We start from the raw sequence: 19027 nt of genomic DNA, 5'->3' as shown, positions 1-19027 counted from the left end.
ACATTATTATGTTAGACACAGGAGTGACATCACAGGATTATGGGACTACTGCCTTTTATTTCTTTTATTTTCTTTTTTTAGTGGGACATATACAAAAAAAATAAGGAAGAAAAACTTATTTTTGTTACCCCATCCTTACTCGTGCGTCCTCAAACGTGTGACTATAAAAATACCCTGGCAATAATAATTAAGCACCAAAGATCCATAATCTATTCAAATTAGCTTCGTCATAGTACTTGGCGATCTAATATAGATAGATTAATTAAACCTTGCACGTACAAAGTTGAAATATGTAAAGATGTTTTAAAAAAAAGATACAAAATAAAAAAATCATTAGAAAATATTTTCAGCAATAAAGTTTGTCAAATTGACAGGGTGTTTTACAATCTACTGTAGATAGGTACCATTGAAATACACACACATTATACTTACCAATAAAGAACATTTAAATTTTGCTTTTAAATAAGCAAAATTGAAAAAAATATTTACATGAAGTATATTTTCAATAACCGATCTTGCCGAATTGATATAGTGTTTTTCGATCTACTGAAGATAGTTACCACAAACTAAATCAGAATATATTTCAAAACGTTAATTTTAAGAAAATAACTTCAAAGAGAGGAAATGTATGTATTTTCAAATACAAATTTTGCCATAATTTAAAAGACAATGTTTTACGATCTACTGTAGATAGTAAAAATAGATACATCAATGCCTCGACTTAAAAGGTTGAAATACCATGCAGGACAAAATCTTTTGAAGAGACGAATAAAAAGAAAAATATTAAGATATTTTCAATTAAACATTTTTCTGTAACTTGCTAGATAGTACTGTACGATCTACTGTAGGTAATTACCACAAAACTAATCAATCACTCCACTTACCAACTAAAAAGGAATATAAATTCAAATTAAAGAGGATTGCAAAGAAAAATATAATTACTTGCAGTATATTTTCAATAACGAAAATTGCCGAATGAAATAGTGTTTAACGATCGACTGCAGATGGGTACCATAAAACTAATCAAACGCTTAATTCCCTTACAAAATGTTTTGAAAGAAAAATGAAAAAGAAAGAAATATAAGAATATGTTTTCAAGTAGAACCTTTGTAGCAGCTTGAAAGAAGGTGTTTTACGATCTACTATAGATCAAACATCAATAAAGAAAATTAAAAAATACACATTTTTTTCGGACGGTAGAATCCAAAGGAAAACTCAAAAGAAGTATTTTACAAAGTTGAACATATAAGAGTATTATTTTAAATAAGTAAGCTTAAAACAAGAAAACATCAAAGAGCTATTTGTTTCAAGAGCAAATCTCACTGAAATTACTTTGGACATCAACCACAGTTTCAATTAATTATTTTTTAAGATTGGAAAAAAATTATTGCATTTATTATTATATTCTATTATAATCAGGAATTATCAATTCAAAAATAAATAAGAGCTAAATTTTAAGAGAAAGGTGTTTTGCGATTAAGGGAATGCAATTTTTTTACCAGGCAAACCATCTACAACTAAAAAATATCAAAATACAAAATCTCTGCAATCAATGCTAATGAAAAGTTGCGGCGTGGTTATATATTTATTATGAAATATAAAAAATTAACCCCCAAAACAAGTTCTAAAATTCTATTTTAATTATAAAAGCTCCCTCGAATGAGAGAAAAAAATAGGGAATAAGATCTTTCCTTGAAATTTCATATTATGTGAATTAAACTGGATACCATCCTAAGATCTGGAGATAAAAATGCCTTTCAAATTCCATATAGAGAAAATACATTCGATTGTCGATGTAAAAAATACTATACCTTTGGGGCTCTTTCAAGGGCAATAGCTGCGAGATGATCGCATCGACAAGTCACGTGGGTATAGTTCGAGTAGACAACTTTACAACCATCTGTTGTCCATTTCCAATCCCTACAAATAAATAAACATGAGCTTTTTTGTAATGTGCAATATATACTAGTTTTTCATGTACCTTATTTAAAGATGCAAATGTAACTTCATGATTTTTTTAAAAAAATATATAATTAAGTAAAAGTTAGCCACAAACGAGGTAGATATAGCATATGAGGTGAGAAGATTACATACATGGGATGACAGAAATGAGGTTTGTAAAATCGCAGAGAGGCGGAGGGCGGAAATTGATGGAGAAAAGTGGTGGCTGCAACTATAGTGGTCCCCCAACTACATCACAATGTAATTTATAGATGTATATCATTATGATAATTTATGAAATAGAAAATGAAATTGAGGCACAATTTCTTTTACTTACGATGCGGCTCCTCTCATTGATGTACACAGAGGCACCTCGTTCTCAAAATCCTTAATAAAAAAGAAGAAATGAATAGTTTATCATAGCATCAGAGTACAAATATTAGGCCTATATAGCATGTATACACACACCAATACCCACTTACACACGCACAAACTTATACATGATATAGGCTATATATTTTCACATAATATACATATACATTTCAAGGATGTAAAATAAATGTAAATCGGCTTTGAATAGTGACTAGCCGAAAATTGGAACGATTTATAATGCAAAGATTATCTCTCAAATCTAAAAAAAAATGAAATAAAATAAAAGCTCAGATAGTTAAGCTTTGATTTCAAATCTGCAAGGTTTAAATCTAAATTTACTGGCTGGTCTCTATTGACAGCTGATCTGAATTATTTGAAATTCCTGAAATATAGGGTAAAAATGCATCTTAGTCATCTGTATAAAAGAATACTTAATATATGACTTCACAGAGTATTTAATGCCTAGTGCTTTGATACGTTACATAAAGAATACGAGAATCATCAAGTTACTGCCGCAAAATATGAACATACAGAGAATAAAAGGGGCTCCCCTAATTTATCCTATATATAATTAAATAATCTTCCACATCAAACCAACACAAATAGACCCTACAAGAGCTATTCATTTGGAAAATCCCTGTACAATATACTTACTATTTTGGCTGGAAAAGCAACGTCCACATACTCCCCATCCTTGAGTTGAAGCGGGGCCCCGTTGAAGCAGAAGACCGTTACGTTGACAACAGAATTAAGAGCGCGGGAAGAAGACGCCGATTCAACATTGGTATCGTTATTATCAGTATTGTTTGATGCCAAATCGGGAGCGCTACCACAACCATCCGACTGGCTCGGTTCACTGAAGGCCGCGATGGCTAGTTTAACTACAAATGAGTCAATTAAATGACACTTGAATGTTTAATCGATTAACTGATGAAATAAGTATTCCAGTAGTTACTTTTAATATGTAGTCCGCCATTCCCTCATGTTTACACGTTTTTAGGTGTAGGCCTTATTTTAGTTCCTTCATATTCATTCATACGGAAAATGAAAATGACTGATGTCATCCCCCCAAAAGAAAATAGAATAACAAATCAATAAATACAAAAATGGGGGGGGGGGGATAATGAAAAAAAAAGATGGAACAGCATTGTACACATGTTGACATTTACAAACAGCATACAAAGAGAACGAGCAAAAAAATGACACTTTAGAAAACAAGGTGGTTCACGAACAGAGTCTCGCCTGATTTCGCGCTCAATAAAATATGGAATATGATCTTTTCACCCCTTGATAATCTTTGACTATATCAGCCTCATGAACACACGTGATTATGTGCACCAAGTGTAAACACTATTGACGCATAAATAAATGAGAGCAACTCGAACAAAAACTTGAAAAATGGATGGATATGACCTTATACAATTTCACCTTTTGACCCCAAAATGAGTTTATTTTAACCCGTTTCCATTTAAGTTTCTTCATTACTATTGTCATTAATATTGTTATCTTTGTTATTAGCAGTAGTAGTCGTATAACTATTATTATTATTGTTTTATTAGTAGTAGCACTACTACTACTACTACTACTACTATTACTATTATTATTATTATCATCATCAATACTATTATTACTGTTTGAGGGGAGGGGGGCAGAGCCCCCAGACATGCATAACAGGTATACCTGGTTTGGATTGTAGAGATGCTGATTGGAAGTTCACAACTAAACGGGACTCTGCATCGTCACCAGACGAGGTAAAGGTCAAAGGTCGATAGGGTTTCACATCCGCTTCTCCTGCGGAGGCATTTCCTAAAGCAAGAACATTTTATAGAAGATGTGAGTACGAGGTAAAGAGTGTTTTTGTGTCGTACGTTTGTGATTTATCTACGAAAATATACGGTAGTGTCCATGTCAACATGTCTGCGTACTTGTCCAGAATAATTTCCTTTTCCGGTTGAGATGGGGTGTATGAAATAAAATTGAACGTAGTTTGTAGATATAACTTGATACCCCATTAGAAAAAAAGTTATCTCGACATTCATGGGTTATGCAATTAGGGTATTTTGATATATTTTATTTTATTTCATACTTGTACCTGTTATGTCATACCTGTCGAATAAAATCATTTAATCAATCAATCAATCAATCATTCAACCAATCAATCATTCAACCAATCAATTAAGCAATCAATCAATCAATCATTCAACCAATCAATTAAGCAATCAATCAATCAATCAATCAATCAATCAATCAATCAATCAATCAATCAATCAATCAACCAATCAATCAATCAATCAATCAACCAACCAACCAACCAAGCAAGCAACCAATCAATCAATCAATTAATCAACTAGCTGCAAGACAAAAAAAATACCATTACATGATTACTCTCATAAACATTACTCTTTTTGTACCTTGATATTTATCATGTCATGTTGATCTCTCCCCTCTTGATTGGCAACTTCTTTTGAAGATGCATAATTGTCAGTCTAAGACTGTGAAACAATGTATTGGGGCAGTGTTGAACATAATGCTTCATGTGTTTGCATTGTTCAATCATTGGGTCAAAAGAAAAATAAGATTTTTTTTTAACAATGACCTTACCGAAACATTCTGCGAGGAACTCCTCAAACACAGCCTCAGGAGACGATGCCTTTGTCGTTGCATTTGGAGTTGTTACACTCGTCGTTGAGGGCGCTGCAGTGGTTGGAGCCGATGTAGTAGTTGCAGGCGGAGTTGTGGTTGGGGTAGTTGTTTGCGTTGTAGTTGTCGCAGCTGTTGTCAACATAATGAAAGAAAAAAAATCTAATTTTCAAATCCGAAAGAATAAATTATAGGTCTGCTAAAAAGGGTTTGCAGGCAGGGGTGAAGCAAGGATTTTTTTTTTACAGATTCAAGGGATGGTAACTAAAAGGGTCGCGGAAAAATGTTCAATGGAGTGGGGAAAAATCCTATGATAAAAAAAAATCATCGTTGGAAGAAAATTACGTCATTGAATTCAACAAATAACAAAAATTAATAAGACAGCATCAAAATGTAATAAAAATGGAAAAAATAGTTATGGTAATCAGCAAAGCAAATAATCATCACTCATAATAGCAAGAATATTAATAAAAGCTATTTACCAGGTGCTGTGGTAGTTGGAATAGTTGTAGTAGGAGCAGGTGTGGTAGTGGCGATCTGCCGGATAAACCCCAAAACAAATTAAATTAGAATTACTCATCTATGTACACTTGCCGCTTAACTGGATTCTTCCTATTCCCCCCCCAAAAAAAAAATGCACTTGGTCTGTTTTACTTCATAATTCAATTCATAAGTTGCCTTATTTTATTTCACCAGTTACCTAGCTCTATCATGTCTATATCAATGCAATTAATTCTAGCTGCAAATAATTAAGAAACATTCAAGAAATTCAATAAAGTGAATTGCAGTTAATAGAATACAAAAGCCAGCACCAATCATAAATCTTGATTAATATTAATAGGCCTTTTCATTTATGACTATAGGGTGTTGTTGTCTGTTGCCAAGTAACCTCCTCTCAACGGTTTCGATCAAGAAAACATGAACCTTGTAAAATTTTGTTTCGTTTAGTTCAAGGAACTCCAAGCTTATTTCTCATTCGGATGGCATACCATAAATGTGTTCAATAAGCCTATATCATCAACCCCCTCCCCTATAAAAGAGAAGAAGATAAATAAAAATGAAGAGGCGATATAGCTATGTAGTTAACAAATGAATTTACACACTTGCCCCCTTTCCCCATAGAAAAACAAGGCCGCCATTATTTTCAAGCTTAACCGCTTACGAGGGCGGTCTCCTGCATTCGTTTAAACTGTTTTCTTTGAATTGAATATTGCTTCCTGTTGATATTTATTTTTCATTGCTTTATTATGATCATTGCATTATTATTTTGTAACACTTAAATGTATCACCCAAATGTTACGTTGCATGTTTATGAAGTAAAATCAAATAAACAATTAAGTTATAGAAAATTGTAATATGTACCGTAGTTGTCTCTGGTCCCACTGGGCCGTCAATGACACCTTTTAAAAAATAAAACAAAGTGGCAAACATTAGATATAAACCTTGAAACTATGTAACGCTACAGTTTTTCGGTGAAACAGACTCCTGGGCCCCGTCTTACAAAGAGTTTTGAGTGATCAAGTCAATCTAACTCTATGGAAATCCACCAGTGTCATATTTCTTTCCACAGAAAATTTGCACCATGTCTTTTATAAACAAAGAGAAGGACAGCAAATTTTCAATAAAACAATGAATGCATGAATATATATCATAGCTAGAAAATTATTTTGAACAAACATGTATAATAGATGTTTTTTTTGCTGGCTTTCCATATTTACGGTTGATCGGATCAATCGCAACTCTTTGTAAGACGGAACCCAGACCTACAAAAACTATAATGTTAATAGCAATGACAGACAATCGGCCTTTTGGAAACAGTTTATTTCGTTTGACTGGAGCATGATTATAGCACAACACGAATCTAAATTTGTAGGTAGGAGTGACTTACTAAAATCGTTTTCTTTTAACCCATATATCCAATCCCGATGTGTTGCGTATCATCTTATTTCATTCCGACCAAGTCGGGCATGTCATGAATACTGGAATTCCCTCATTAATTTGAATCATGTCCAAACAAATATCATGAAGTGATCATTTGATGATTGTCGCAGGTAAGATGAATATCAACATGATAATTGCAACAGTTATTGCCGACTGTTGGAAGGTTCTCTTCATTTTGAAACTATAGACATGGACTTTTTGAATTTTGATAACTAGTACATATTTCATTCTGATAACTATAAGACATGTCCGAGCGCTGGGTACCATTTTCCAAATATCATATTATTACAGTTTTGTATGAAGACATGCCTATAGGAAAGTGAGATTGAATTAATATTGTTTGGAATTATTAGGAGATTCATGTGGTTTTATTGTTAATTGGGAGATTATTTACTTACAATCATACTGCACAAATAAATAGCCGCTCTCTCTCTCAGGGCAAGACCCTGTACAAGTAAGAGCGCATTCATGAGGATTAGGTGAGAATGAGCAAATTGTATTATACAAGATCGTCCTTTCGTCAGTGGGGCACGAGGTAAAATCACTACGATCAAAGTCATCGCATTCCTCATAGCCCAAGCAGAACGCTTTGGTTACCACGATCTCTCGTCCCGCTGTACATCGTAGGGTACTCGTTGGGCTACGATGGTCATTCTGACAGTTCCTTTCTGGAATGAAATGAAGAGATATAAGGGAGTTTTCACACAGTCACACAGAATGAATGCTAGAACGCAAGGCCGCAAAATCAGAAAGAAATCACGGGGGGGGGCACTTATATTGGCGAGAGTAAGTGCGCGTTTTTGCGCGATCAAAAAACACCTAAAAGGGATGTCTTCTTCAAGATAGGGCACGATACGTACGTAACGTGATAAGGGTGTCAAAATTACAAATAATGAAAAAAGGGTATCTATTTCGCTTGGAAAGTTACGTGTTTAGGGTCAAATTTGCGGGGACGATAAAACAAAATTAAAATGTTTTTATAAACGATGTCCTTTTTGCCCCAACACTACGTGTTTAGAGTCCGCTTTACGCGAGGTGTGGTAGTAAACTACATGATGTGTAGGCCCCTAAACGTAAAACCGACGACCGAAAGACCCGTGGCATAACAATAAAATATTCCTGTACTTGTTCAGGGGTTCATTTCAGGGAATATTTGCCTAGAGTATCGTTTTGTTTCCAATACTTGTTAAGGGTATGGTTTCACACGCCAATACTTGTTAAGGGGTGCATTTTCAGAATATGGAAATTACGTGTTTAGGGTGCTTTTCGAGACCCCATATTCGCGCATGGTATACACTCGTCAATGGAAGTGCCCCCCCCTCGGGAGAAATTTTTGTCCAGAGTCACGGACGATCGAAGCACCAGTTTCGATCGTCCGTGACTCTGGACAAACCACATGTTTGCGATTATTCGTCACTATTACTATTTACTATTCATTAAAAATATTTAATATCCTTATAATATTATATTATTCCTCTCATATATATTTTCACCAGTCAAATCGTTTGTTTTTGTTATTTCATAAAGATTTATTTTATTCTGTTTTACATTACTTTCTATTTATTCGTATTATATTATTCATCTCATATATACGTTCATCAGTCAAACCGTCTGTTTTTGTTATTTTTTATAAGAATTCTTTTATTTTGTTTTACATTACTTGCAATTTTGTGTTATTATATTATTTTTCAGTTTTTCATACATTTTAGTCTGTATTATACCTCCTCTATTTTAATAATTTAATAAGTTTGTGCATCTCACTTTACTGCATTAATTTGTTTTTATAACTTACATGTTATCATGGTATTAGGCATATTTAAGTAAGCCTTATATATTTATTTTATTCATGACATAAATTATAGTTCTATGCTTTTTATTTATTCATATTTCCTTAGATAATCTTAAATACGTTGCAATTTTGTAGCTTAACGAAATTTATAATTGTATGTTTTCATTTTACATATACACAATTTGATTTTACTTTTCATTTTTCCTTTATCATTGTGTCATCGGTAATTCCTATTTTCATTGAGTTCTGTATAATATGTATCTCTATTGTCATGATTGTCATGCATGTTTTATGTATTTGTTATTTTGCACGGCCCCTTTGTAAACCAGCCTAGTAGCTGAACAGGGCTTTTACCGTCAATAAATAAATGAATCAAATCAAATCAATCAAATCAAATCAATCAAATGAACCAGTCACGGACGATCGAAGCACCAGTTTCGATCGCCCGTGACTCTGGACAAACCACTTGTTTGCGATTATTCGTCACCTCTGAAACGTTGTACGAAACTGCATTTTGATTCACCAAACGGACAAACATCGACAAAGACTTCAATGGAATGTTAAAGGCCTGGTGGGGAAGTTTTATTATAGTGTAAATGCTTTAATGGCTTTCACCCTGTAAATAATATCGATCTGTTTGTAAGTTTTTTGAAAAAAAATATGAAAGTCATAGGCCTATGATATGATTGAGGTCCTTGTGTGTGAGTGGTAGTTAGCGGATCGAATAATATCATATTTTATATCACGAAAATCGTCTGCTTCTCAAGTTTGCTGCTCCATATAAATCATGTTGACTGAAAGCCATATGCTGAAACAGGTATCAGCCAACAAAAATCAAGACCGAAATATGATAAATTATTGAGTGCTCGAATAAATAAAATAGTTTACAAATTAAGCTAACATGTGCTGAAATTCAATCTTTAGAACTACCTGCATTAAGTTTTAGCTGTTCGAACAGCCGATCGGAATTTGTTTTTTGATGATTTTGTTTTCTCTGTCTCACTGCATGAAATAATATTCCCATCCTAGCACGTAGAATGAAGAAGGAAAAGAGGAAAGGATATATGAAATGGAAATATGGGAGGGCATAAATAGAAAATCACATGCACAACAAATATTACAACACAATAAATATGTTTTTATTTGTTTAAGAAAGATCTATCTTTTTACTTGCCTGTTTTACTTTCCTCCACGATTCTTACAGTACCAGCGGCGGCAGTTGTAGTAGGCACCTAAATAATAATAAAAATTACAAGGACGAAAGATTGATTAACCAGTTGAATATTTAAAAAAAAATGTAACCACTATCGAGGCGGAATTATTTAGGGATCGGCAAGAAAATGCTTTTTAATCCTTTGATATCTTTAAAAATGGAATCCCACTTTTTGATGATTTTTATATTGAAAAATACTATCACACTTCAACCTCTTTTTCTTTCGCTTTCTATTTTTTAAACTGGGTTGCATGATTATGGCAGGAGGGGGGGGGGGGCTTTGCTTCATCACATTATTTGAATGGCAATCATCTCCAGATCAGAGTTGACCCTATGACCTTGTAGTTCAAATGTGAAGATTATCTCCTGACTTCCAACTCATCTATGGGATGAACATTCAGAATATTGTTTTTATTCTAGAATGTTGTGTAAGACAGTGTGCGCGCGGGGGGGGGGGGTCGCCTGAATATACCTCCTTTCCTCTCCTTTTGTGTTTGTGTGTGTGTGTGTGTGGGAGGGGCTGTTGGGTTGGGGTGAATCCCACCTTTCCTCCTTTTCAATCCTTATATGGCTGTTTTTTAATAAAACATGACCTTATACTTACTGTAGTAGGGGCTACTGTTGCAGGTACCGCTGAATTACCTATTTGAATGAAAGAAAGCAGAATGAAATATACTGTACGTTTGATAAGCTGTATAAGAACTAGATGGTCCTCTCAAAATGGGGAGGAGGGGCTGCTCGGAAACTGGAATTTAACATGAAATGGGGGACTCCGAGAACTGACGCCTGAAATGAGAGCCTTAAGGCCAGGCACACCTTACGACTGTTCGCGATCCGATTTTGGAACAAATCGCATTTTGCTCATTTTCTGAAAATTTGAATGGAACATATCATTTTATTTGAGGTTAGAATCAATTGAAAGAATACTAATATAACCATTTTGAAAGATTGCAAGCCTTTATTTTGGAGTAAAGGCCAAATTAGTTTCAAATCGTAGCCAACCGTATGACTGACGTCATTACGACTAGATATTAAATTCGCTCTCATTCTAAGAAGGATGATAGTATAGCCTTAAGGGGGGGGGGGCAGATTGCCCCCCTGACGAGTCACAACTCATACAAGGGACGTACCTCTGACGAGTAACAACTTATCCCTGACGAGCTACAAGTGGCCCACTCTTTGTTTTCCTTTGCTTGTCATTTTTTTTCTGGTACGATACCCTTTATTTGTGGTTGAAGACCCCGCTTTTTTTGATTGTCAAATTTTTTGGGGGCGACTTTGCACCCCCGTTGATGAAAGATATATCAAGTCTCAATATTAGCATCAAACTATATTACATTTTATTCTGAAATCGGGTCGCAGACAATCGTATGTGTTCGGTCGCCTTCACGAACAGAGGAGAACGGATTGGTCAATGAACAGTGATGAAAACGGTATCCCTTGGAACTGCTGGCAATGCGTGAAAAATGGGCCTTAACATGCTTAAGGGCTGCACATACCCATATTACCATTACACATTAGTGTCCCCACCCACCCCCGATAAAATTATCATTTTTCACTTTGGATTGACATTTTGTGTCACTTTGAGGTAAATTTCCTACCAGCTCACATTGACATACTGATTATTAAAGGTCAAGTCCACCTCAGAAAAATGTTGATTTGAATCAATAGAGAAAAATCAGACAAGTACAATGCTGAAAATTTCATCAAAATCGGATGTAAAATAAGAAAGTTATGACATTTCAAAGTTTCGCTTATTTTCAACAAAATAGTTATATGAACGAGCCAGTTACATCCAAATGAGAGAGTCGATGATGTCACTCACTATTTCTTTTGTTTTTTATTGTTTGAATTATACAAAATTTCAATTTTTACGAATTTGACGATTAGGACCTCCTTGCCTGAAGCACAAAATGTAAAAAAAAATGTAATTCCATGTGTTCAGTGAGGAATGAAACTTCATTTCACATGACAATGACGAGAAAATAAAAATATTTCATATTTCATATAATAAATTACAAAAGAAATAGTGAGTGAATGATGTCATCGACTCTCTCATTTGGATGTAACTGGCTCGTTCATATAACTATTTTGTTGAAAATAAGCGAAACTTTAAAATGCCATAACTTTCTTATTTTACATCCGATTTTGATGAATTTTCAGTGTTATGCTTGTTGAATTTTTCTCTTTTTATTCAAATCTAGTTTTTGTTGGGATGGACTTGTCCTTTGAAATAATACAGAATTTATACTGCAGTCACATTTCCGACTCGGGAACAGCCGTTTTATCTAATATTATTCAAAGTTCCATTATGCAGCTGGTACAAAAATATCAAAACGGCTTTTTTCGACTCGCCGTAGGGCCGCCGTAGGGGAAATGTGACGACGCCATTATTCTTAATATTTGTATGTTAAAATCCTGGTTTATGATTTAAGCATAATTCAAGGATGCCATAGCAGTGACATTTGGGTATGGTATTTGTACGTTATTTGTGCCTAATGATGATAACAACAAAAACAACAACAGAAACAACAATAACAGCAATAATAATAATCATAATAATAATAATAATAAGAAGAAGAAGCAGCAGAAGAAGGAGATGAAAAAGAGGAAGAAAAAGAAGCAGAGAATGACAATAACACTAATGATGATGGTAATGAAATTTATAATGAAAAATAATTAAGAAAATAAAAATGAATAACATGATACTGATACATAAATTATAATGAATAAATGGTATTTTGAATATTTTGTTCATTTTGCTCCATGTTATGTGCTTCAAATTTAAATGAGAACGAATTCAATCAATACCATTACTGAGTATGAATTAAATGCATAATTATTCGATATAATCTGCTAATAACTCATGTATCATCATAGCTACAAATACGGGATGCTGGTAGTGTAAAATGTAATTAATCAAGGAACTTTGCCGCCATTATGGTACGTAATTAAATGGTAAAAAAATTAGGACGGTATAGTACCATGCAGCATCATTGAGGCGGGGGGGGGGGGGGATGCTGCAGGCACAATAGAAATCGGTCAAATGATGATGATGCTGATAATAATAGGAATAATAATAATAATAATAAAAACAATATTAATAATAACAATAATAATAACTATCATTATTGTCATTACTAATATTATTATCATCATTACTGTTATTATCATTATAAAAATTAGATGACACCTACAACAAAATACATCGATAATGATAAGGAAAATATTTCGTATAATAATAGTTATGAGGAGAAGATAGTAGATGGGAAAGGGGAAGCTAGAAGAAGTAGTATATATGTATGTAAGGAAAAGAAAGAGAAGAAGAAGCTCGAAGAAAAAGACGGAAGAGGAGAGGAAGAATAAATGAACTATTGTAGAAGGAGACCAAGAAGTGGAAAAAATAAGGAGAGTAATAAATAGAAGAAGAGTTAGAAGAACACGAAGCAGTTGGATGTAGCTAATGAGAGAAATGTTATAAACAAAACATGAAATAAATTATCCTAATACTCACAAGAATAGGTGACATTAAGATACTTGTAGGTATTCGGACATGGGTCATAATTGAAACGGCACGCAGGGTCACAAGTCTGTTCACCCTGACATAGACCTTGGGCATAAGGCAATTCATCTTGCACACAGTTTGTAGTTCGGATTGATGAATGCGGACAAGCCACACTACCTGGAGCACTTCGGCCGTACTTGCAGTCAATGATATTGATGGTACCAGGAGAACAGTCTATTGTTTCTTGTTGGTTCTGACACAAGATGAGGTCCGTAGATGTGGCTGCTGGGAGAAGTTTAAACTTTAGAAGTTGGGAAAGGTTGGTTTCATTTTTATCGTGGCTTGATACCCAGCGACTTATGCAGAACCTAGAGAATAATGGTAAGATCAATTTTCTTCTCCTGTGGAGGGGGGGGGGGGTAATCTGGCGTACCCCAGGGATCTATCATCGACCCTCATCTACTTGTGCACTTTCGCCTTTCTTCAACCGGTAACGGCCTTCCTGATCATGCAACGCAGGTCAAGAGTCCGGCAGGCTTGCTAATAATCATCTACTCCGCATTACGCGGTTTATTATTTTTTCTTTTCCTACACATTATGGGGTTTATAATGCTTATAATATTTCATCACTTTTTATGAAATTATCACCATTACTCTTATTTTTTATCATTAGAGGTCATGCAGATGGTGATGCTGACCAGATGATATAGAACACTCTCTATAAACGAGGAGACAGACAGGTTGATCGATGAAACTTAACACCAAAACGTGTGTAGTCAGAATATCTCAGTCACCAGAGAGCGGGACGGGTCCGTTTCATTAACAGTTGAAATAATTGTAACTTTGTCATCATGGCAAAATATCATTGTAAAAGCGCTAAACAGCCAATCAAAATCCAAGTAGCCATAATAGTTGCCATTATGGTAAAGTTACAATTTTTGTAACACTTTATGAAACGGGATTCAGGACTTTCACCAGTTCAAACTCAACATAATTATTTATTCACCATTTCATTTCATTTTTTCTCACTGCTATGAACATAATCATCCCTCATTATATTGGTGGATTTTTAGTGCATTTCCATTGATATTAGACACACTGTCATTATATGATACATGCGGTATTTAGATACCAGTGTATAAATAGAAACTGTAACAATGATAAAGAAAGTGCGGAGCCTTTAAAGACGAGATACTTTATCTTGCCATGTCGACATAATAACCTTATTATGTCGACATGGCGAGATACGTATACGTTATCTCGCCAAGTCGACCTATAAAAAGTTATATGTCGAAATGGCGAGATCCGTTATCTCGCCAAGTAGTATAAAAAGGTATGTCAACTTGGCGAGATAATTGGACTCTCGCCAGGCCTTGGACACTTCATATCTTGCCATTTTTTATAAGTCGTCTTGGCAAGATAAAATATCTCGCTATGTTGACATATAACGTTTTATAAAGTCAACTTGGCAAGATACCGTAGGAAACACGTGTGTAAATATTGTATTATATAATTTAGTTAGATAGATTTAAAAAAAGAAAATCTGCATCTTAAGGTAAATCTCTAATCTTTGAAATATTTAATCACTCACCAGTTGATTCGTATATTACACTCACAGAGAGAACCAAGCCAAGGACCTTTAGGGAATACGAACAAAAATTGAATAAAAGTAGTTTTTTAACGATTTTCGTGGCATCAACATCATAATAATCGCCATCATCGCCCCCGTCATATTCATTACCACAGTCGTTGTTATTTTATTCTCATTTGACAAAACTTGCAAATAATTACCTCCATTTACGAAATAGTTGCAACGCTCACTAAACACACACAGCAAAAACTGTGGTGTTAACCGGTGTACATAGAGGACCACACCAGTTATTTTACACTGGTGTTAAATTGGTGGTGTTAGTTTTACACCTATAGGTGTTATTACAACACCTTTGGTTGTTACATTTACACTCTTTGGTGTTATGTTCAATCTCTATAGGGTGTAATTTTAACACCTCAGGGTGAGGTCCTCTATTAACACCATTTGGTGTCAGTTTTAACACCACAGTTTTTACAGTGCACAATCCGACAAAGTAACCTCAGACTATATTGATTTATAAAGTTACAATTTGCAATGTGCTTTATGTAAACCTATACGATTTCAAGACAAAACTTCACCACAAACTTCACCACTCCGATGACACACAAAATCATCACCAAAGACACAATATATAAATAAACCACCAACAACCCTTACCCTTACTGATGAAATTCCATCCATCGGCAGCAAAGTGACCCCAAAATTCACCAACAAAGACACATTTTATCAAGCAAATATCCCGAGCAACAACAATATCATTACCAATAAACGTTGTATACCATTCTCCCTAAATTAGCACTAATGCTAATTGTTGGAAAATGATTAATACTTTCCGTACCTGGAAAGGTCCAAACTGCTTCTTTATCTTCATGGTGCCCAAAAACGTAACCGTTTCCTAAGATCAGCTTCCCCAAAGCTTAAACGATTATGTCTGCAAGTTTGTGTTCAGTTTCCGTCTTCAATACCTTGATGAATTATGATGATCACGGCCAAATTGTCTGTCTCACAATCCTGTCATTTTATCATACCGAAGCACATCAGAACATTAAAAAACAACTCAATTGCTCAATAAGAGACGATATATTACTGGTGCATATGCATTTGAATGTATAATCACTCTTCAATACTATTTTATAGGTTGATGAAGTGAACAATCCAATATCAGCCAGGTTAATTTTTCATGTTTTTAAAATTGTTCCGTACAAAAATATATATAAACTAATAAAGAGATGATGGAAAAGTTATAAATTTTCTTTTCCTTTGCGATGTTGAAGAGAGATGTGCTCCGAGTTTCACTGAAGCGATGCCAATGCATCATCTTGATCGAGGAGATAGACCTGAAAACTCCCCAGGTTGGATAGCATCATCATTACCATGGAATGGTTGTCATAGTAGCACGCCATGGTCACTGATGTGTGATGCGTTTCGTTACCCCAGCCCCTTGAATTGAGATGATTAAAATACTTTTAATAGATTAAAAATTCGTCCCAGAGTTGTAATACGTAAAAAACATTAATCATAACGTAACTTGTTTTTCCATCAAGTTAATGTATTAATAATGGTAATATTACCAGTAATAATATGCGACGTGGTCTAGTGGTTATGACTTTCGTCTTCTAATCTGAGTGTAATGGGTTCGATTCCTACCCATGGCATGTTTTCCTTAAGCAAGAAATTTACCCACATTGTGCTGCACTCAACCCAGGTGAGGTGAATGGGTACTCAGTATCGGAAGAAATTCCTCGAAGGCTTCAGTGGCTATATGGCAGCACAGCTAAAGCCGGGAGTTATATTAGTCATGTTGGTAGTGCTTTGTATCCTCAAGCAAAAAAGCGCTGTATAAATCCAGCTATTATCATTATCACCATCATCATCATCATTACTATTATTGTTACTATTATAATCATTCATATTGATACACCGTTGGCAGTCATTTACAGTATAGCAAAAGCATATATCGGCAGCTACCTGGTTACCTCTTCTGAGTATAGAGAGTGGCAAATGTAGACCAATGCCATTAAGAAAGTCATTCTGAAGATGATGAATGACTTTCAAAATTACAAGGTGATAAACTAAACATTTACTTTTTGAGATTAAAAGGACCGTAGTCTGAGGTCAGGTTGAAATAACCTCTGGTCTAAAGTTTTGGTTTAACTATGGATAGCTAGCTGTGACACAGATCCTGTAAGCTAAATCTATAAGTCCATTTTACACTCAAATGGGTGCGTCGTGGCCTATTGGTTCTAACTCTCGCCTTTGAAACAGAGGGTCGTGTGTTCGAATCGTAGCCATGTCCTATGTCCTTCAGCAAGAAATTTATCCACACTGTGCTGCACTCGACCCAAGTGAGGTGAGTGGGAACTTGGCAGGAGTAATTCCTTGCATTCACTGAGCGCCGGTGATGGTAGCTCGAGCTAAAGCCGGGGTAATAATTGCGGGGTAATAAAGGGGTTTATAAATCCAGCTATTATTATTATTATCATTCAAATCATCCAGCTATTATTAGTATTATCATTCAAATCGTTCAATGTCTGTGAATGAAAATTAACATAGCTCTACTTACCATTAGATCATGGATGAAGAGAGAAATAAAAATACGGAATACAATTAACAAAATTCTAACAAAGTTGTCACAAAAGTCTATCTTTCTATTTATTTAGCCATCCATCCATTCATCCATCTATCTTTCAATCTATCTATCCTATCTATCTATCTATCTATCTATTTACAGCATATATAAATACTTTTCTGTCTGTTTATATATTCATCTGCAAATAGATTCCTTATTACTTTTCCCCCCTGCCCCCTTCTCGTCATTTCTTGTCCACCCCTTTTGATACTCTATTTCCTTCCATCCATCATGAAGCTCTTTATTTTCCCGTTTAATATCCTGTTATACAACTATGAACACCAACACACGGCTCATCGGCCTCTCCTAAGAAGATTAATTGCCTAGATGAAAAGTGAATGAAAACCCCTATGAAATATTCATCGTCTAATCATCGCTTCCGAGCTATAACTAGGTCTCAGCGTTGCAAAAACGAATAAAGAACAAAAATTTAATAGTAATTTATAATCAGATAATTAAAATCATGCATCGTAACGCTCAGCCTAATGGTATTTCAATTTATTAAGTTGTCTACTCTTGACTCCATTGACACCTACATTTTAACAATTGATGATATTACACAGCAGGTCAAAATTAGGCACTATTGGCCATTGGCGGCGAAAGCCCAAAATTTTAGGAGGGGACAACCAAAAAAATTTTGACAACCCCCCCCCCCAAAAAACGGGTCTCATCCCAAACATTTAAGGGGGGACGTAGGAAAATAAATTGACAAGCAAAAAAAAAAAAAAAAGGTCATCAACAAATTTAGGGGGGGAGGGGGAACGTCCCCCCTCCTCAAATTTAGGAGGGGACGCGTCCCCCCGCTTCCGCCGCCTATGCTATTGGCAGAGAAGACAAGATAGAGTAAAATCCACCTGATGATTTCATGTCCCCACTCTCCCCTTTCATACGTTATTATGTAAAATTGTAATTTCATATTTTCATACTTCTGTGTATGATATGTCTCCCTTATACAAAATAAGTTCCTCCGACGAATATCTAATTATCAAATCAGTCGTCAATCCATTTATTCCATCCTTAGTGAACAAAACTTGAATAAATATAATTTCACATAAAAATACAAACAGAATGAATGGGGATATAACACTGTCAGCTCGCTCTTTGTGTTCTTCATGAAGACAATGCATCAGACTGTTTCACCGAAACAATGCAAAGTTGTATGTCACAACTTCGTCCTTGTCCTGTTTTAAAGAAATTTTCAGCATTTGGTTTGACCGATTTTTACTTTGTTACTGTAATGAAACCAACTAATAGTCAGCCTTGAGTAAAAAAACACATCAACTGTTCGTTAAAACTGCACACAAAACGAATATTTCATTTCCCTGAGCCATTTGAGCGTATTGTGTTTTAAAATTCTTTACTTGATGGACATGTATGCATAATTAAAAGGGTAGGCAAGGCATCGT

The 19027-nt window shown here is 34.8% G+C and overlaps 1 protein-coding gene across 2 annotated transcripts in view; it reads right to left on the bottom strand.

Moving 5' to 3' along the window:
• Nucleotides 1-16471, bottom strand: part of LOC121420127 (uncharacterized protein PB18E9.04c-like) — a 34697-nt gene extending 18226 nt beyond the window's left edge. The window contains exons 1-13 of one of the 2 annotated variants that reach the window (XM_041614663.1): nt 15831-16471; nt 14993-15038; nt 13411-13686; nt 10501-10538; nt 9858-9915; nt 7293-7562; nt 6316-6353; nt 5436-5490; nt 4915-5085; nt 3994-4119; nt 2968-3194; nt 2279-2328; nt 1812-1920 (exon numbers count right to left, since the gene is read on the bottom strand). In XM_041614663.1, coding sequence (XP_041470597.1) covers nt 1812-1920; nt 2279-2328; nt 2968-3194; nt 3994-4119; nt 4915-5085; nt 5436-5490; nt 6316-6353; nt 7293-7562; nt 9858-9915; nt 10501-10538; nt 13411-13686; nt 14993-15038; nt 15831-15863 — 1497 coding nt within the window. In that variant the 5' untranslated portion in view covers nt 15864-16471. The remainder of the gene's footprint in view (nt 1-1811; nt 1921-2278; nt 2329-2967; nt 3195-3993; nt 4120-4914; nt 5086-5435; nt 5491-6315; nt 6354-7292; nt 7563-9857; nt 9916-10500; nt 10539-13410; nt 13687-14992; nt 15039-15830) is intronic. The other variant, XM_041614664.1, reaches the window with a different exon arrangement.
• Between the last annotated feature and the right edge of the window lie 2556 nt (nt 16472-19027).

Source organism: Lytechinus variegatus, chromosome 8 (genome assembly GCF_018143015.1).
Source record: "Lytechinus variegatus isolate NC3 chromosome 8, Lvar_3.0, whole genome shotgun sequence".
NCBI classification, from domain to species: Eukaryota; Metazoa; Echinodermata; class Echinoidea; order Temnopleuroida; family Toxopneustidae; genus Lytechinus; species Lytechinus variegatus.
Note: the sequence above shows the minus strand (reverse complement) of the source record. Positions and strands in the feature narration are given on the sequence as shown.